The following is a 22,042-nucleotide window of genomic DNA, read 5'->3' as shown; positions in this document are numbered from 1 at the left end:
AATTTGAAAATGCTCAGCGATCATTGCTACAAAATCCACCACCAAATGTAGTCTTGATAAGAGAGCGAGAGAGAGAGAGAGCGCATGAGAGCGTGACTTTTAGAGGGCGGGGATGAGGGAGGGCAGCTGCATTGCTACATTTGTGTGTGTGTTTGAGTTGATGGTGTACTTTGGAATACCGGTTTTATTTTGGGTGGGAGAAAGAGAGAGTAGGCGGAAAATGAGTTTGATCTCACAACATTTCGAGTTGTGCTGTGAAATAACACAGACGGAAATTTCCAATATATTTTGATAAAACATTTTCGAACATGTCTTTGGACGATTTATTTTACAAGATGAAACAACGTCATCCTGGCATAACGGAACACATTTGGCAAACCTTAGTGAATGCCAAGTGCACTTCACCAGCCACCTCAATAACTCTCTCCCAGATACGTGGTAAGTTCTTAGAATATTATCTCAAGATTGTCTCTCTTCTTGACACGCATTTTCTCTCTTTATCGCTCGTTGCAGCTGGTTATTATGATATAACTGAAGAGCGTTTTCCTCGCATGGGAGATCCACGTACTGAAATGCTCTTTCTGCTATCGATTCCGTTTATTGCTTCGTTTAGCAATCGTGTTGGTACTATACGATTTTATATTATAGAGGATCCAGAATTGTCTTATTGAAATGGATAATTTAGTCAACATTTGTGCAATGGTTTTAGTTTTTAAATTAGTTTGAGTTAGAAAATTAAAAAAATATGTTTATACAGAAAATTCAAATTGAAAGTTTTCGAAACTTCCTATTTTTTAGAGACAGCTTTAATATGCTTTCCACAGCAGACTCTGTATTTTTCGATGCATGGAACAAGCCATAATATAATTAAAGTTTAACGTCTGTCGGGTGTCAGTTTTGCATTGTGCGAGGAGATAACAAACCGGAAACTCAATTTAAATTTAGCCAAACATCTGCCAATCGAACTGGGGATGCAGGATGGGAATGGAATTGGAATTGGGTGCGAAGTCAATGACAGGACAGCGCCAAAAACAAGCCACAGCAGCCAAAAGTAAGAGCAAAGAAATCGCAAATAGCAAATAAATGTGAAGCGACAGAATGCACATCAAATCAAATGAATATGCGCCCGCAGATTTGCATAGCTAAAACACACACTCACACACACACACATACTCGTATGGTATTTGGCTATAAAAAACAGAAAACCAAATAACAAACAAAACAAACTCAACTGAACTGAACTGAATGCGAACACGAACAGAAGCAGAAGAAGCAGAAGCAGAAGCAGAATGAGAACAAACAAATAAACAAACCAACTGAGCAAACTGAATCAAAAACTGACTCGGCCACACTTTTGCGGCAAGGTACAACTTGGTCAAAGAGGTGGGAGGGAGTTTATATAGCTGGGTCACGCAGCCGCAATGCAGCTCGAAGTTGGTGGCGAAGCTAAAAACGTAATGAAACTAAATGCCGTAGAAGAAAACCCCAAAACAAATTCATTACGGAACTGCACCTCAGGGGGTGATAATTCGATTCAACGAAACTTTCCTGATTATTTATTGCTTCATGCGGCGACTCTGATTTGCTCTCTCTCTCTCTCTCTCTTTCGTTTGTCCGCTTTCGCTTCTATTTTGTGATTTTTCTCTCTCACACTCTCGAGTGAATGTGTTGGCGTTGGGTGTTCGGAGTTCTATGTGTGTGTGTGTGTGTTTGTGTCTGACGTTCTCTGCCTGATGTTGAAGTTTTCCCCGTGGCGTTTAGCTGTTAGTGTCATAAAATGTTTTGTGTGGCACAAAACTGGGCACTGCAACTCATTATTTTGTTCATTAACACTTTTTGTTTTTGTCGAGATACCCTAGATGTCAAAGTGACTTGTAAGAGGGAGTATTAACTATTTCATGTTGTTATTTAAAAAAAATCAGAGTTGCACTTTATTGTTCGATATTTTTGATTTTTTGTCATTTATATTCTTTAGTTGTTGTATTGTTTGCATTTTAGCGTCTTTAAATTGTCGAAAAGTATTAGAATTATATATTTGACATATTATTTTTAATACAAACTCATACATTTTTTAAAGACCCGGAGTTTAATTCAGCCATGACAGGGTTTAATAGTTAGCACTGAAGTTTTTTATAGCATACTTTTCGGCCTGTATAAAATTGTGTATATAACAGTTCGTTATATGGAACAGTTTCTTATTAGAATTGTATATGTGAGGTTCTTTTTACATACAAATTGAAAATTATTTGTATTTTTGTCGTACATTAAATTAAACTTGAACAATTTTTATTTATAGTGATTCTATAAATAATATAAACAGTAGCTAACTCTGAAATGCAAGCTAGAAGCAGAAATATCTTTCTTCTTCTAGGATATTTATATTCTTTACATATGTAGATGAATTCTTAATACATTATTTTTGGTATCCATTCTTGTCTCAATGGCAATCGTTTGTAGTCTGCACCGGAAGTCGAAAGCAGAGTCAATCTGCTTCCAAGATTGAACAAAACTTTAATTTCGCATAATTTGCAGTCATTAAAACAGAGTATCTTGTAGTCAAATACCCGCATCGCTCCCATTTCCGACTAAACTTGCTGCTGCTGCTTTATGTTATTTTGAGCAAGTTTCATTTTTTTTCTCTTATTTTTTTTTTGTTGGTTGTGGTATGATGTGGGTTTTTGGTGGACTGGATGGAGGATGTCGGATGTCCTGGCTACGTATTAAATTATGCGACCTTTATATCTGTGTTTTTTCTTATTTGATTTATGGTCTTCGAGTATATGAGTTTTATGCCCAAATGTAAAATTATTTCAAGTTTACTTTTATGGCTGGCTGGCAGCGTGTTTGTTGTTGTTTAGTTTGTTTTTTTGCCTTACTCGTTGTTGTGCGTTGTTATGCAAATATTTTGCTATCTTTAATATTATGTGAATCGAGCTGTCTACTCGTAGTTGTCTGCTTGCTGGTTAACTTTTAATGGCTGTGGCTTTAATTCATTAGCAAAAGTGAGAGAGGGAGGGAAATGGAACGGGATACAACACAGACTCCTTCGGAGGGATCTGTTTGAATTGGGTCTTTCGTTTCTGGCCATTTCGCTGGGTTATGGCACTTTGCCGAGTTATAAAATGTTATCGAAGGCGCAGGTTTTTATGCTTTTGTGGGTCAGATAAATGTGTTTATTGGACATTTTCGGCCAAGTCGTCAGGCGGCTGTTTAATTTTTGTGGTCCTTTCTTTCTTTTTTTGTTTTGTTTTGCTGCCAGCGACTAGAGAATTTTTGGGGCAGATAGAAAACATGTTTACGACACGCATACGCCACGGCTGTTTGACGGCGCAGTTCAAGAAAGATTTGTCCAGGGATTAGAATCGAAATGTTAAGAGCCGCTCATTAAGAAGCTAAGAGAATGTGTAAGAGTTTATGGCCAGGCCCAAGACAAGACAACGAGCTAACGAAAAGCGAAAACGAAAACTCTGAAATAGATACGAGTACATAAAAGAGACGGACCCTCAAGATGAGCATGTTTGTCGGCAAAGTCTTTGCGTATGTGCCCCATTAACAAGCTGATGAAGTAGTTGATAGTGTTTTGTCAGCTGGCTGGCTGTCTCCACTTGCCATTTTTTGTGGTATAATCTAAAGCTTTGTGCATAACACACAAGCCAGATCTTTAATACGCTTACAACTTTCTCATAAGTCAAGCATAATAAATGTTTCCAGCCTTCAAACTTAAAGAAAGTGTTTGCTGAGAACTTATTTTAAATATGCATAAAATAAAATGTCAATCTTTGCTATCACTTTTTTGTATTTTAGCATTTCTATTGTATTGTATATCATAATATTTTCTGCAGAATATTTTACATATTTTAATTGTAAATATCCACATTTAATTGTATGAATTTTTAATGCATTTTTTGATAATTCAGTTATTACTTACCTTAAGAGGGTTTGAAGTTAATTTAAGTTAATGTTTAATAAGCTTACAAGTTTCTCATAAGCCAAGCATAATAAATGTTTGTGGGCTTAAAATTAGAGGGAAGTGTTTGCTGACTACTTATTTCAAATATACATTAAATGAAATGACAATTTTTGATATCATGTCTTAATCTTAGCAATTGTATTTGCATATATTGCAGAAATAGCTTATGTTGTAATTATTTTACTTATTTTCATTTTATTGCCTTTTATAATGAATTCTTTATTTATTTTTTTTTTTGCGAATTAACAGCAGTTAAATTAAATGTTATGTGATGATATCCCAACAATTTGCCTGACTTTTGCAGCTATTATTAGCTTCAGTAAGTTTCTTTTTAAAATCCATTAACTAGGCCTAGGGCATTGTTTAAAGCATTTAAAAGTTTCGCATACGTCTAAAACAATTAATCTTTGTGGGTTTGAAACATGAAGGCAAATCTGATATTCTTGATTTTTGATTGACAAACTGGTATACTTTTTACATTATATAGTATAAATATATTATTGTATTTTTGTGATATAATTTTGGTATAGTTCTAGCTTATGATTTAAAAAAGTTAGAAAAACCTTGTATTTCACTGACGCGCACACACAACTGTACATTTATTTCTTTTGTTTTAATTAAATGCAATTAAATTAAATGCTATCCTGATGATATCGCAACAATTTGCCTGACTTTTGCAGCTATTATTTAGCTTAAAAAGGAGGCTTTAAGTTAATTTACTTTGAAATCCCTTAACTAAATCAAAGTTAAACATTTTATTGGCTGGCCCAACGGAGTCAGAAAGCAAGTTTCAATTAAATAGCTGCCTAGATCCTATTTCAAGCTCACATAGCTCATCCCAGCTCAGTGACTTGGTGTACTCGGTGTGCTCTTGTGCTTGTGCTTGTACGCAGTGAACTCCTTGCGGATTTAGAGCCGTCAAACAAAAGAGGGAACACAGCACACAGAGGCCATGAATTCATTTTAAAATTGTAGCTCGGCAAAACAAAAGGAACTGCCATTGTGCAATTAAAATTGTATGGCACTGGGGAGTTTCAGGAGCAGAAGTAGGAGCAGGAGCAGGAGCAGGAGCTGGAGCGCAATTGTAGTTGAAGAAGGACCTAAAGATCTAGCTGGAATCAGAAGCAGCTGCCTGCCGATAAGAGAAATTAAAACAAACAGACGCTGCACGCTCTGTAACTGTTGGACAATCTGTACAATTTCCAAAGTGACACACAGAGCAAAAACAAACACAACTCGCACACACACACGCACATACAAACAGAGACAGATTCACAGACCGCCAGAGTTCAATATGCGTCCATGACCAGAATCCTGGCTCAGTCACCATCTCAGTTCTCAGTTCCTGGCGCCAGCAGCTTCAGCTACAGCTACAGATGGTCATGTTTACGGCATATCACGACAGTTTTTTTTCTCTCCCACTCTGTCTCTGTCTATTTTCTTTTTTTCCCATATACTATATGTATTTTTTTCCTTCCTTTCTTACTTACTGGGTGTATTTTCCTGTTCGTTGCTTACTTCTGCTTTAAGTTGTCACAGTTGTTCAAGTTGTCGAGTCCAGTTTGGGTTCAGTTCCAGTTCCCCCAACAGCTGCACTTGTCGTGTTGCTTAAGTCCCCAATGATATCGCATAAGTTTTTCAATTTTGTGCGTTATTAGAAGCGATTAGAGCTCGAGTACACGATTCCAAGTAGGAAGCAGTGTAACAGAGACGGCAACAGAACACAGGATGCAGTCTTGTGAGAGCACTTTTCACTGTTCACTGTTCACTGTTCATTTACAACGAACTGAGGAAACTTTGGGGACAAGAGGGGTATAAAAACAAACAGCAGCCATAAACACTTCACACCAATTGGCAGCTGGCTTAATTTGCTGTGAATATATAAGAGTTTACAACACTCTATAAACCGGACATCACTGCATGGCACACTGTTTAAAAGTAAATGATCTGACTCTCTTCAAATAATTAACGCTTTTCGCTAAGATATTGGAAGATAAACAAATATCTGAATGTATATTAGACAGATATGATAATATGAACATTTTAAAGTGAAGAATTAATTTTCTACAGATTATTATAATTCCCACACAGAATACGAACGGGATTATAATAAGTAAAGTTATAATGAAAAGAGGGAGAAAATCTTTAGAATTTCTGCCGACTGGAACAGAAAAATTAATTTGACTTAATAGGTTCGAAGAACAAATTTCACCATTAATAAGTCTCTGTACGTAAGTACAGTTTTATTTCAGCAATATCGCAATAGGGCTATGTGAATTATAAGCGCAATAGCCGACTTATTCCGACATATGCAATACATTTCGAAACACAGCTGGTGGAAATAGCTGCCCAACTGTTTTTCACAATTTTACATAACTTTATGGGTACATTGAAAAATTGAATTTCGGTTTAAAGTAAAAGCTTAAAAAGTTTATTCTGCTACTTTCGAGGTAAGTATCAAAAATAGTAATTTAAGATGATTTGCGGCATAAATCGGCATAAAAAAGTGCGGAGTTATAAAAGGATACAGCACTTATAATATTTATGTACTTTTGTTTTTTGAGATACATTTTTACGATGATTCATCTATTATGACTATAAATATTATCATTATGCATCACTTTAACATGAAGAAATACAAGAATTGACATCATTACTTGACTTCAAATTGCAAGGAATAAATGGAAAATCGATGTATCTGTGTAGGAGCTATAAATGCAGTTTCTGTTTCAATACAATAATTGATAATATTACTTGACTTCAAATTACAAGGAATAAATGGAAAATCGATGTATCTGTGTAGGAGTTATAAATGCAGTTTCTGTTTCCATAATCCGGTACGGAGAAAGCGCAAACTGTATCCTGAAGTATAGATAAACAAAAAATACTTTGTTGAAGATTTAATATTATTTTTAAATTATTAATGCTAATAATGTTTCCATTATATACAGTTGATATTTGTTTTGTTTCACCCAATTAAACTTAACAGGAGTAGAGTGCAATTAATAACTTCTTCTACTTCGTTTGCATTGTTGCATATTTCGAATTCCGGCGGTTTTTGTGCATAGCACGTTGAGTGTGTGGAAGGCTTAATGAATGTATATGTATGAGTGTATTTCTTTAATTAAAAGTTGCACACTCATAAGTATATACATCGAAGGCGAGTTAATGGCGGCTGGATAGAGGTGGATAATGAGGAGGGAAGGGGATGGGATGCGAGGATGTGAGCTTAGTCAACGGCCGAAATTATGGGCAATTAGGCTAGCCACAAGCCAGCAAATGGATTTGCAGCCGAAGGTAATGTGTCAACAGGCGGTCAGCTGCACAGGATTGTGGTTCACTCTGTGTGTGTGTGTGTAAGTGTGAGAGAGTGTGAGTGTGTGTGTGAGTTGGAGTGTGCGTAATGAGGCTTAATTTGTAAAATTCCATGGCTTTTAATTGGCATTGGGGAAACCACAAAGCAAAGCAATGCAACTAACCGTAAACTGAGAGCTGCACAACTGAAACCTGGAAGCTGAGAGCTGCAAGCTGAAAGCTGGAAGCTGGGAACTGGGGCAAGTGCACGGCGTAATTATGTGGTCAAGCGGTTAAGCCTTAAGGCCAAGACAGACACATATGAATAGTAGGTGTGAGAGAGTTATAAGCCTAAGCTCCAGCCAAATGTGTTGTTGTTGCATTGTTGCTGTTGTTATTGTTATTGTGTTTATAGCATGCAATAAACGTAAGTAGTATTATTTTGCCACCTTCCCTTAAGTTACCAGTTGGCAGTTGGAAGTGCAAGTTGCAAGACCGCAGAATGCATACCAAAAATTAAGTTGCAAAAATAACAAGCATAACACAAAATATGCAAAATGAAATAACAAACCCAACATGGCCACAAAAGCAGCAGCAGCAGCAACAGCAGCAGCAACTGCAACGTGGCGAGTGTCACGAAGAAAACTTGGCTTTTTTTTATTGCTCAACTTTTGCCACGTTTTATGGAAAGAAAGGAAAGAGATGGAAAACGGGAAACTGAAATGCAACGCACATTGCATGCATTTTCGCGCTGGCCAAAAAAGTTTTTGTTGCCCATTGTTTTGCTGTAAATGTGGCCCACGCCCCAATAGTTTTTGCACTTGTTCCGCCATAATCTCCGCCCGATTGTTGCCACTTGCCTCCTGGCATGGCTTCACTGCGGTGGCAGCTGTTTGGCGCAACTTAAAGTTGCATCAGCAAGTTCTTGAAGGGCGGCAACTTGCTGACATCAAATGCCGATGCCTGACTTTTATGTAATGGTGCGTATTATGCGTGTAATTGGCATTGCAATTTCTAATCTAATGAACTCTATGAACTTTCCCCAAATGCTAAATTGGGGCGAGAAATGTGCAAAGCACATTCCACAATGCAATACTTGCAAATTGTTAAAAATTTTGTCAAGTGTCGGACAAAGTTTTTGGCATTCTATTGCCATTCTATTCAATAACTTGACTAAATTCAACAATTTTAAATTGAATGTTAGGAATTTTGTGCTTAGTCGATTTACTTTTCTATTAGAATTTAAGTTTTGACAAAGTTTCTTACAAATTTTTTAAAATTATTCGACATGCCATTTTTTGTTGTTAATTTGAGGAGCCTAATTTAAGAACTTTCTTACTAAACTTCATTAGTGAAAATATGTTTATGTTAATTCTAAAGCCCTGCAGCATGTTCATTTAAACCTGTTTAAGAAAATGTTACTAAAAGGAGAAAATGTTTCTAAAGTTTCGACTGGTGGAAGTGCGCCTAAAAGTAGGCAACATTTAATGTTTTTTGGGCTTTGTCATTTGCATTTCCAACTCGTTAGCCAAATTCAATTGTTGCCTTTGAGGCATTTGAAGTTGCTGCTTTAATAATCGACACTATCAGCAGCAGTAGCAGCAGCAACATGAACAACAACAAACAACGGCAACAACAAGGAGAGCAACGATGACACAGAACTAAAAGCTAAAACAAAAAGTTTTGGCCAAAGTTGGCATTGCCATTGCCTCTTGCCGTTGCCGTTGTTGTTGTTGTTGGCCCCGGGGCAGCGTTAAGACCACAAGTAACATTTGTAAAATGCACATTTAAAACTCAACAAAACTCAAGTACACACACACACACACACACATACATGGTAGAGGTGGTGTCACAGGCATTGGCAGCCCAAAAGGATAATAAGAAACGCCTTTGCCGCTGCCTTGACTTGACTTCAGAAGCAGCAGCAGCAGCAGCAGTAGCAGCAGAAGTAGCAGCGGCAAAGCTGTGAAAACTTTTCAATTTATTGTTAAACTTTTGCACTGAGGCGCACAATTATAAAGTGTCATTTAGCACAGGGTACCCCAAAGGCGTTGCACAGCAGCAGCTAGAAATGAGAAGGTAGAGCGAGACAGAGACAGAGAGGGAGAGTGAGAGCAGAGCTCCTGCTTTTGCTAGCAGCAGGAGCCACTGTCAAGAAATTATGAAGTGCTGGACGACCGACCAACCGACCGACCACGCTGACAGTTGCGGCTGGGCCACTTCCGGTGTGAGCTAGGACAACAACAACAATAACAACAACAACAACACAGCAACAACAAAATAGAAAAGTGCAGCTTTGGCGTCGTCATCAACAACATCTCGTTGACGATGTCGTCGTCGCCGTTGGACATTTTCGGCTGTCCTTTAGTTGTTGCTCGCTCTTTCTAGTCTTCGAGTTGACACTCAAGTGCAAGCCAGTTTCATGCGGCGGTCGCATTCAAGTGTTGTTATGTTGCTCCCCTCCCCGCTCCCCGACATTCTTCTCCAATCTGTGCAAAAGTGTCACAAACACAAATAGTAGACGGCTCTCTCGCACTTGGGCGCTGCGTGATTTACAGCGAGCGACTTTTATTTGAAGTGGGACATTCATTTTACGCTAAAGTGAACCTAAATCAACATCAACACTAACACCTCTTCACCTCCCCCCTCTCTCTCTCTCACTCTTCGTCTCTCTGTCTCTGTCTCCCTTTCGAAGTCAAACCTACTTTGTATTCGCATTTTTTGGCAGCTGCTTTCATCGTTTTATTTTTTTCTTTAGTTTCTTTCGTTTTTCTCTCTCTTGGGGCGACGCCTCTTGATTGAAATGCCTGGTAGGCCAAAATGACGACGACGACGACGTCAGCGTTGCACTTAAGTTGGCTTAATTAGTTTTTGAAAGTTATGCCAACACCACAGACACGCCCACTTAATGGCTTGCAGAGGGCGGCGACTGCGTCAAGTGATTGCTGATGCACTGCTGCAGTTGAGAAGCTATTGGGCCACAACATTGCCTCGCTGCTTGCTTGGTAAGCAGCAAGCAACTTCAATGTTCCCCTCAAGGCAACCACACTCTCTTGCCTACTTTCTCATCTCCTCAGCAGCTGCAGCTTCAGTCAGTGCCAGCTGTTGTTGTGTGCCGCATTATACAGTCGTAGCATGCAACATTATTCTAACCGACTGCAGTTGCACTTTGCTCTTTTATGGCTAAGAAAGCTTTCAACTAGAAGGTAAAAGCACAAGCTAAGAGCTTTAGCTTAAGTGGCGAAGCAACGAAAAGCTGTGGCATTTTTTTTTAAACAAGCTGGAAGCTTAGCTTGAGCTTCATAAATTCAGGAAATATTAGTAGAATTTAATAGATCTGAAGGAGAATTCAAACAGCATTAGAAGCCTCTTTTACGAAGATCTGAAAGGAGAGTTCAAACATTTCCTTAATCATTTAGTGGCAGAAATCTTGAATTTAATTAAATTAAAAAAGAACTTATTTTAAGAAGATTTAGTACAAAGATTATTTCAGTGAATACGAATATCAATGAAATTTTATTTATTTATTATATTTTATTTTACTTACTTAATAATTCTATTATGAATTAATTTGGCTATAGAAAATTAAAGCGATTGCAATAAAATCATATTTAATTACCGGAAAGTTGTGTTTCAGACTTTAGTTAAGCCAAAGCTTTATTAATTTAATCACTACACAGTTTCTCAAACTCTTTAAGCTTAATGCTCAATTAACTCTTGATGTACTTGGACTTTCGTTAAGCCAATGCTTTAATATTTAATTACTTTGTGTAATTGTTTAAGCTTAATGTTAGTGTATTCAGTCATAAGGTAACGCAAAGCTTCCCCTTTAAGTTTTAATACATTGTGAAATCTTCTCTTAACTGTAGTGTATTTAAGAATCGCTGTCATCAACTGTTTTTCACTCTGTTTTCAGTTGCATTGTTGTTGTTGTGCTCCTCTGTTGCCTTTGGGATTTTTATCCTGGCCGCACATATTTTCTTGCAAGTTTTCTGTGCGCATTTTTGGCTGGCCCAGGCGACGACTTTTGCAGCATAGCTTTTCTTTTTTTTTTATTTTGTTTTTTTCGTTCGCCTTTATTTCACATTTAATTATGGAAATACTTGCGGCAAAAGAAAATGGGCGGAGAAATTTACATAAATATTGAGTGCGACAGACTTGAAGTTTGTTCGCTTCGCACTGGTATTTAACAAACTGCTGGATTTGTTCGTTTCTCTCGTTGTTTTTGTGCAGTTCACAGTTTTTGTCACACTCTGAAGGATTTGCTACTGTGCATGCGAGTGTGCAAGTGTGTGGAAAGTGTCAAAAAAGCGAATTGCTAAAAGCCAAATGGACAAATGCAACAAGAGCGCTATCAGAGTGTCGCACGTTTGCTGTCGCATGGCCATCAAACCGTAACCAAAATGCTTTTATGCCTGCTGGCCAACCAGAGAGACAAAGATAGAGAGAGACAGAGAGTAGAGAGTGTGTGTGAGCTGAACATTCATTTCCAATGAAACTCATTTTGCGGTAACACTTCACACACACACACACACAATCTCTTGGCACTAGTTGACTCTTGTGTCCAGTCGGGTTATCCTATATCCTGAATGTTGGCTTTTGGCTCTTTTACAGCTGAGCGGTTAGACGCATCCCACAACCGCAGTCTGGCCAGAGGAGCGAACAGTTTGAGTTTGACTGTTCAAATTAACTTGACTACTGACACCTTGACAATATTTTCCCCATGAGGTGTAGGCCGCTTCACATTAAATGCCCAACCACATTTTAGATGCTAGACTCCTTTTTTATATACATATATATTTTTTTTGGTTGAGCGTAGACCGCAAGACGTTTGTTGATTTTGGCAGCACGAAGCACGCTGAATTTTCAATTTTATTTGCAATTTTTCGTGCTGCATCAGCATTCACATCCGCATCAGACTCGACATCAGGCTCGACATTTCAGTGCCTGGAGTCAGAGAGAGAGAGAGGCCGAGTGTCAAAAAAGCGTTGACGTGTCAGCTGCCAAACGTGACCCTGTCCAATGTGGTTAAAAGATTTAATAGAATTTCACCAGCTGACAACTTAAAGCCAACCTCCAACCGCTGCCGCTGCCATTTCCCTTCCCTCCCCCTCCTCGGCACTCATATGCGGCAGCATTCATTCGGAGGCAGCTCTCATATCAATGCAAATGCTGGTTGGTTAAAGTCAAATTGGAAAAAGAGGTCAACAAGAAAATTGCAGCATATGCACAAATTAAAACGTTCTCGAAAACTTTACTCTTAGCTAAAGTTACTCACTGCAGAATTGTATACATGAATAAATTAGAATTTAAATTGTAATATTTCTACATTTGATAATAAGTAAGTCTCTCACTTTAAAGTTACTGCAAAAAGCTGCTTTCAGATTTTAGAAACAGTACTGCAATGGATAACAATACATTTTACTCATTCAGGTCAAACCTCATACTCATATCATACGGATGTTTTTCATTTATAATAAGTAATTTTTAAATTTTCAAAATTCTACTCGAAAAATATTTATAATTCATTATAAAAGCATAAAGCATTTTGCTTAACTTAGATTTTTTAATCTTAATTGTTGAGCATAGATATCTATTTGTTGTCGAAATTCACTCATAGTTTTTCCTACACTATAAATTATTAACCCAAGAAAATTCTATAAAATGAATTAGGTAGTTTTTATTAATTTCCGTAAAATTACGTGGAAATTTTTAAAGTATTCAATGCACAGGTTTCATGGAATTTGAAATTCATAAAATGTTTGTATTTAACACTTAATTTTACGTTTCACTTTTTTTTTAAATAAGATGCTAAATTTTAATTGTAAATTGATATATAATTAACTTATATACTTAACGTAAACGGATAGAGATTTATACTTCAGTCCGCATTATTTCGCATTCATAAAATATTTTTACATTTATTCAAAATAAATGCGAAATCAAAATGCATAAAGTGTGTTGCATTTCTTGGAACACGTGTGCTTATAAAAAATGAATGCTGAACAAAGTTGAACATGCATATTTATCAGTTTTATGGGCGCCAGGCAAATTATCTCATCGGGGATGTCAAGTGAATAATTATCTCACTCTCTCGCTCTCAATCTCGCACTATCTATCTCTTTCTCTCTCTTGCGGCATTGATGATGCACTCACTCATTCAAAGGCGGCAGCGGCAAATGGTTCTGTCAGCAGCGGCTATGAATCAATACGAATGCAAATGTGAATGCAAAGTTCAATGCGTATTTGAGGGAGGCATTTCAAGTTGGTATGTATGAGCATGTGTGTGTGTGTGTGTGTGTGTGTGTGTGTGTGAGCAGCTGACTGGATAGCTGCTCATTCGACTGCTCATTCATTATGCCAATGCCAGGCGCTGGCACTTTTAAAGAATTATGCCATAAGTTAACTTTAGCCAGGATGAGTTTTGGCTGCATTTGGCAATTTGGCTGCCATGCTGTACGTTGCCTCCTGCTGAATGCTGCATTCTGCATGTTGCATGTTGCATATTGCATGTGGCCTGTTGCTAGTGGATGCAGCTTTTGAGCTTTTGCTTATTTATAAAGCTGACAGCTGCTTCTTTTTCACTCAGTCAGCTGCTATAGCTGTCTGTCTCTCTCACACTCCGTTGCATGCCTTGAGCTCAGTGCATAAATGATTGCCGGCAACGTGACGTATACTTAATTTGTTGATGCTACACCAGCAGCAGCAGAAGCAGCAGCTGTAAAAGTTGCACCATCTGCACTAGACGACAAGCAGCAAGCTACGCACAAGAGTGAGGAAACTCTATTAAATGCATATTTGCTGCACACCTTGGCGAAAACTCTTAGACAAAATTGCTTTTGCTTTGGCTTGACTTTGGCTTTGGCATTTGCAATTTTTTTTTTTTTTTGCCAAATATCCCAACAAATTGCCAATTTGTCTGTTCGCCTTGAACGTTCTTCATTTTTCTTTTCATTGGGTTGCACAATTTTATGCATTTTTACGACAGCAACAACAACAACAACAGCAACAACATTTTTATGGCCAACACTTTACGAGATTTCTGCTAATTAAGACGATTGAATTGCATTTTCATGCCATTTTTCTGCCTCAATTTATAAGTTTATTTGCACTTTTCAATAGCTGCATGTAATTTGAAAAGCTATTCATGTGTTTGTGTCATTGCATGTAGTTTATTTCAATTTAGTTTAATTCAATTGCCGCAATTCTAAAGATTCCACACTTAACAAAGTTCTTCGCTTCAAAGCACATTTGAATAACGAATTTGTGTATCTATGGCAATTACAAAACATTTCATTGCATCTTTAGCTTAATCTATGCTTTCTCAATATTTGTAATTGATATTTATTTGCACATAATTGATGTGATGACTGCAGTTGAAGTGGATAAATCACTATGCTTTGCTTACACAAACATTACTAACAACTAAGGAATTTTATATGCTTAACTGGCATTAAAATTAGGCTTTTGGTTTACAATATATTTAAGTGTTTAGAAATGCACTGGACAATATCTTTGATTGAAGCAAAAGTTTTGAATTTGTAAATATTAAAACAATTTTATTTCTCATAAATTGAATGTTTGGTCAAAATTAAACAACCATAAGATATTCATTGGTAAAATATAAAATGGCATTTATTTAGGAAATTATTAGCATTAAAACATGCAAGAAAGTTGCAGTCGAAGGCTATATTTGGTATATTTATATGGTAATATATTGAAAATATATCATAGGGAACAAAATATTGCAGATTATAAGCAAAAGCAACTAATACCCGTAGTAAGTACGCGTTCATAAAAACTTAAACTTAAACTTAAAATTACGATAATTATCGATTTATTTGAGTTATTCGTATAAACAACAATTTCTTTATAAAATATATATAAAATAATGAAACTAAAAGCTAAAAATAAAATAATGAAGCTAGCTTCTTCCCACGACTCTTCTATCTTTTAAATAAATTCCACAATTTCTCACTTCATTGACAGTTTCAACAATTGAGTTTTCTGTCATAGCTGCTTCAGTAACCTTTAGTTATACTCTCATTTAGCAAAGTCCATAAGAATTGTGCTTGGCTATCGCATATGCGCATCTTTAGGAGGATGCAACAATTTAATTTTTGTTGCACACCTTTTGCTGTCGTGTTGTTGAATGGGAATGTTCATGAAAACCGCAAATTACCATGCAGAATGTGAATATTTTTAATAATTGTGCAAAATGTTGTCCCCATTTAACCCAACCGCATGGTCAAAGTGCTTTTCCGCTGCACAACGAGTGGGAGAGAAAGGTTTGCTATCGCTGGGGACACTTCAAACTGGGTGATGTGGCTAGATTGAGTTCGTTTTGCCGCAGGGGCACAACTGCTACGTTGTGCTGTGCTGTGCCGCGTCGTCGTGCAACTGTCATTATCTGCACGTCCACGCAGCATGTGGAAAGTGAAAAGAGTGAAGCGAGCGGAGGCGGGGCAAGTGAGGTTAGCTGGTTGGCTAAATGTAATGTGCATACATTAGTCATATCTGAAACGAGGAAGTGTGTCCTCGGGGTCTGCGAATGGGTCGCATCCGGTGCCGTATAATAGAGATAGAGATACGCACGCGTAGCGGCAATAACCGTAAAGCGCGTCGCGTCCTCTAATTACGCTCGTTTTCTCTTCCTCTCTCTTTCTCTCTTCATCCAGTGCTAAACAATGCAACAGCCACAACAGCGGCAACAACAGTGGGTGCAAAATAATTTCCGATAAGCCTTCAATGACAGCAGCAGGTTAACAAAACCAAGTCAAGCACTTGGAAATCCGTTGCGTTAACCCACGCGCTCTATCTTTTCCTTATTCCCCTCTTTCTTTTCTTTACCCCCTCCAGTTCCTCCCTTCCCACAAAAATCAGTTCAGGCCTGACAATTATTCAAAGCGGCACGCGTTAAACTTTTGCGCTCGACACTCGTAATTTTTATTAATTTTACAACGCCAAAAACTTTCGTTATTTTTTTTCTCAAATGGTTTTTCGACTTTCTTTTTCTTAAATGTATTTTTGGCTTAGCGGCTGCTTACAAGCGTTTGGCGTTGTCCAACAAAAAAAAATAAAAGAAGAAATTATAATAAAAAACTTTGGTTGCCAGAGCAGAGGCAAAAGAAAAGAAAAGCGCAGCAAGTAGAGGAAAGACATAAAACATGAAATTTTCTTTTACTTTGGCATTGCTACTTAAGCGGAAGTTGGACTCAACTTGGGGGGACGACGATGGGAGCGAAGGGGAGGGAACGGCCATTGTGGATTTCCGTTTTAATTAGTCGACTGTGGCAGCGAGTACACCGGAATCTCAGAATTCAGCAACTGTATTCAGTATGCACAGCGCTGGAGGCAACATCGGGGATTGGGAAAGAGGGCGAAGGGGCAGCCAAAGGGCCAGGAGCAGACAATGGGCCCGGAGAGTCTCAGGCCGAATGGCAAAAGTTGCCCATTGCCAGCCATAACTGTAAAATGCGCCTTGACACAAAGTTTCTTCAAGGCGCAAGTGAACGAAGAAAGGCGGGAGTGAGGGGGAGTGTGAGAGAGGTAGAGAGAGAGAAAGAGGCAATGTGTATGTGGAATAAGTCTTATCTTGCATACAGCTCTCATTTACGTCCTTTTGTCTGCTGTCTTCGGCTTCAACTCAGCCATGGCCTCCATATCCTTTAGCTCAGCTCGCCTCTACCCTTTAGCATTGTCTGCGGCCAGGAAGTTCAAGTGATGTGCATAATTTAAATGAAAATGTCAACGCGGCTTTCGGCAGCTCATTGCAGTTACTTTACTTTAACTGCGCTGCTCTCTCTCTCTCTCACTCTCTCTCTTTCTCTTGCTTATTGTTGTTGTCGTTATTGTTACTGCAGCTGCGGCAGATTTTTGCCTTGTGCGTGTGTCGGAAGTGACAAAATTTGCTTGCATCTTCACTTTGCAGCTGCCTCTTGAGTTTTGGTCTCCTGTAGATTTTGCGCTAATGTCCTGCGGTTGGCTTTAAGTGACTTAAATGAGCCAAGTCTAAAAGATTTGGCTTTTGTGAGTGGGGTTTTCTGTCAATCGATCTTGCCAAAGGATATTTGTAAGCGCTTGTAAATAGTTGGCAGCAATAATAAGTTCTTTTAACTAAGTTGCTGTATGTGTTTGTTTCACACAAATTCAAATTTAGTTGCTTATAATAACACTTCAAAGCAATAAAAGCAAAACGTGCGGCATTGTTCTTAAAATATACCAAAAAATTCAACAATATAACAAAACACAAAAAAATACGGAAGTCTATGCTTAATATAGGTAAAATAATTATACAAAAAAAAAAAGAAAAGTCTATGCTTACAATATTTCAAACAAATATACTGAAAATACAAAACTATACCGAAATATATGCTAAAATACCAAATAAATAAACCGAAAATATATCAAAATATACCGAAGTATATGCTTGGTATATCGATGTTATTGTCAGAAAGTGTTTTTATTATACATACACTCAAAAGAAAAGACGAATGAAAATTTAAATGAATGCAATTAGTAGCTATAAATTTGTGATTGATTTGCTGAATTTTAAGTGATATAAATTGCATGCTGCATGTTCTACATTTACTTAATTTAAGCCTCATATTTCAGGGCATCATCAAATGAAGAAGAATAAATCTAAATTTTGCAGTTTTAAACTAAACGCTTGGCACATTAATTCATTCGAGAAATCATGAAAGTTTGTGTGTGCAGTCTAAAAGTATAAGTCAGACTCCAAGATCAATAAAGAAACTACAATAATAGATTGCAAATGAAAGCAATTAAAACCATTCAGACTTGTTAAATGCTTGACAATAACTTCTCATTCATAACATAATAGTATGTTAATTGGAAGCCATTGCAAACATAAATATTAAACAAATTGCTATTGTTTTTATGAGTCTGCACAAATAAATGCGCAATGACAAAAACTTTAAATTGCGTTAAATGTTGACGCATCATAAAAAATGGAAAACATCGAGTCAAAAGGAGCGGGAGAAAATGGGATAACTTCAACTGCAACTGGGGAAATAGTTAACGCCATTTTTATTTATGACGTAAATACGATGCAGCATATTTCATGCCGACTACAAACTGATAGATACAATGCATTTTCGAGTGGCCTCGTTTTTATACTCACTTTTTTATTTTTTTTTTCTTTTATATATTGTTTGCATATTCGACGCCTATCAGGCCTGCAAAAGGGAAGGAGGAGGGAGAAGGTATTCGGACTTGGGACTTGCATTTGATGGGCGCCTGTCAATGCCATACAACAAAAGAAAAACCCTGAAAAATGTGTACAGCTTCGACAGCTGAACGCACAAAAAAAAGAGAGATGAGAAGAGAAGAAAGAGAAATGCAAGAGGAGAAGGAAAAAGAACAGATAAATTTATATTCAACCACACACACAAACACCGACACACAAATACACCTACAAGTATAAGCCCACATAAAGCACTCAGAGAGCTGAAACGAGCCTGCATTTAACAATTTATCTGCAGCTGTCAAAATTAAAACCCCATACGGAGCAGCGCCTGATCCAGAAAACAGAACCAGAGCCAGACCAGAGCCAGAGAGCTGGCTATAGATGGCGAACTGGGGAATCGGAAGCAGGAGCAGCGAGCAGCGGGCAGCGGCAGCGGGCAGCGGCAGCGGGCAGCGGCAGCGGGCAGCGAACCACGACGAGTCAATACCCGTGGCAGCCGTAGCAGTGCCCAGGACATAACCCAGTCGCAAGTCAGCTGCAGGCTGCTGCTGCTGCTGCTGTTGCTGCTGTTGCTGCTGTTGTTGCAGCATGGATTTGGAATAAAAAAGAAATAAAGCAAGGGGGTCACACAATAATGCCGGTCACAGGATAAGCAAGCCAAAGCCAGGACAGAGAGAGAGAGAGAGGGACAGCTTCTGCTATTCGAGAGGATGCGGTGGAGGGGGTGGCACAGTCAATAGCAGCGACTGACTGTAAAAAACGGAAATGGGGCAATCATAAATTTACACAGATATGCAAGTGCCCTGCACTCTGCCTCTGTCTGACTGTCCGTCTGTCTTTGTGTGTGTTTGTGTGATTGTAGGTGTGTTTGTGTTGGCTACAACTCTTCCTCTTCCTCTCTTAAACTAACCGCCTACAACAAGACACAAACAGCGCGCAGCAAAAGCAAAACTGCAGCGTTCAACTCAAAAGGAAATCTCTGGGGAATTGCAGGCACTGTGTCTGCAGGGATTAGAGATGAGCACGTGATGCCACCAAGTACAGTCAAGCTTCGCTATCTAACTGCGCAAAATACTAAAACCCATTTCTACATTTTTCAATATCCCATTTTCTCGCTGCTCACGTTTCCATCTCCATTGGCAAACAAAACTGCCCGCAAACAATTCAGCTGCCAAATGGCAAAAGCTGTTGTTGTTCCTAGAGAGGGGGCTAAAGGGAAGGGGAGTGACTTTGCTGTGCACTTCGAGTGGCGTGTCACGGGAACGACTTCGATTTAATGCGAATGCGATGCGTTGCCCTTTGCCATTGCCATTGCCATTGCCTGTTTGCTGTTTGCCTGCTTGCCTGGCATGGCATGGCCTGGACTGCTCGAAATATCCTTGTCGGAGATTTGCTGGGCCACAATTCTATTTCTGTTTGTACCCTGGACTACAAATAGATTGTTAGATGGCAGAAATTGCTGATATTGAAATTTGGTACATTCAAAATTTCATAATATTTAATAATTATACGTTTTCATTCAAATATTCTACATTCAATATTTATAATATTTCCTAGTTATGGCTTTTTTGGATTAATATTTATATTATATTTTTAATATAATCTATTCTATTTATTAATTAAATTATATAGAAAATTAATATATTCAATTGATAGATTTAGTTTTCTATTTAATTCATTTTGAATAAATAAAGAAATATATTGTATTAATTATATATTAATCCGTTTATTTTGTATATTTATTTCTGCCACTATTTCTGACTTAATCTAATTACTAATTGTAATTCGATACATCTTCACAACTGCCACATTTTATTTGCCTAAAATTCTTTCCATTCTTTTACAAGGTATCTTCAGGTCAACCTTCTCTTTGCTAGTCATTTCTAGCAGCTTTTTTTACTGCCGCTTCGCTGCGTTCGCTGAGCTGAGATTTGTGGTGTGGTGCAAATAGATTTCTAGCGTAGAACATAAATAATACTCACATACACACGTACACTATGCATGTGTACACTATGCATGTGTATAAATGTGTATGTGTGTTTTCTGTTTGCCAGTTGATCCTCTCTCTCGCTGGTTGGCATGCAAAAAACGAAAATCAAAGTGTTTGCATTTGTTCAAATCGCACACAAAAGCAAAACGCAGTTCGCCCCAAAATGGGCGTTGAATTCTTCTTCTTCTTCTTCTTCCCAAGGGTGGACATAGTGGGTGTGGGCGTGGCCATGACAAGGCTATTCTCTTTTAGTCAGGGCTTTACATGCAAATTTTCAGCGTTCGGGCAAAACGTTTGACATTTGCTCCGTCTCCCCAAAAACTTGAGATAATGTGCCTCCTTTCTCTGTGAGTGTGTGTGTGTGTGTGTGTGAGTGTGGATGGGAAACTGGAAAAACTCGAGAGTACACACACACAGCTACATTGTGTTTCAATTTTGCCTTCTTCATTTTTTGCTCTTGCACATTTTTGCATTCAGTTTTTGGCAGTCGCATATTTTACGAAGGGTTTTCTGGCCACGCATAATGATGGCCCCACTTCACAGTCCACAGCTATGTAGCAGCCAACAGTCCTTTAGCCGAGCTGCACTTGTTTTTGTATTCCCGGCAGGATACTGCTTGCGGCATTCAGTCGATCCTTGCATATGCACTTTGCATATCGCCTGGCCACACTGCATTGCATTGCACACTGTTTGCCTATTGGTATCAGTAACAGACATTGCGACAGCGACAGCCAGAGAAAGAGTCAAATGCAAAGTCAGAGGCACTGTCAAATACTGAAAAAAATAAAGTTGTAGATTCTAGATTTTGTTCATAGATCTAAGATCAAGAACATGAAAATGGTAAAGTAAGAGAACACATCTTAATTTAAAGAATATTTGATATAAGACCAAGTTCTTATTAATTGGAGGCAACAATTTTATAATTTTAAGATTAAAAATCTTATTATAATATAATAAGTTTATTTTTTGTTTTTACTTATTTTTTTTTCTTTTTTTTATCATTTGACTAGTATATTACAATATTTAATTCGCAATTTCGGGTATTCAGTTGTTCGTATGTTATATGTCATAAATTGTTGAGACTAGACTGTACTTACAATCCCTAAGAACAAGAATGAATAAAAACAAGATAATAACTTTATAAGAATTTTTCTTTTTTTACGAATTTGTTCCTAAAGTGGTCTTATTTTAAGAAGACAATTTATGAGACGAATGTTCTTAATTTCAGAAACTATTGTTTTTTTTTCAGTGTACGTGTGTAGTTGCTGTTGAAAGGTAGTTGCCAGTTATGCAACGTTTTGTGGCAATAACACACATTTTTTTTGACAACTTCATTAGTAGCAGTTTGAGGTGTAATTAGTACTTTTGCTATTGTCAGGAGACATTTGAATCAGAATGGCAGAATAGCACAGACATTTCCATGGCAAACTAGTAATTGAGAAACTATTTGACATGTTCTAGTCACAGGTAAATTCAGATACTCTTGTGCCTTTAACAACAGTCCAAGTAAAGCAAAGAGCGTGGAGTGGGCAGCCTTGAATAATCATAATACATCTTAATTGTGAAATAGATAAATTAA

At 37.8% G+C, this 22,042-nt stretch overlaps 1 protein-coding gene across 1 annotated transcript; it reads left to right on the top strand.

Moving 5' to 3' along the window:
• Positions 1 to 235: 235 nt before the first annotated feature.
• Positions 236 to 780, top strand: LOC117565135 (uncharacterized). The gene is made up of 2 exons (XM_034244105.2): positions 236 to 438; positions 514 to 780. The coding sequence occupies exons 1-2, from the start codon at positions 309 to 311 to the stop codon at positions 669 to 671; spliced, it is 288 nt and encodes a 95-aa protein (XP_034099996.2). The 5' UTR covers positions 236 to 308; the 3' UTR covers positions 672 to 780.
• The last annotated feature ends 21,262 nt before the right edge of the window (positions 781 to 22,042 follow it).

The sequence above is a fragment of the Drosophila albomicans genome, chromosome 2L, assembly GCF_009650485.2.
Source record: "Drosophila albomicans strain 15112-1751.03 chromosome 2L, ASM965048v2, whole genome shotgun sequence".
Lineage (NCBI taxonomy): Eukaryota > Metazoa > Arthropoda > Insecta > Diptera > Drosophilidae > Drosophila > Drosophila albomicans.
This window is presented reverse-complemented; position numbering and strand designations above follow the sequence as displayed.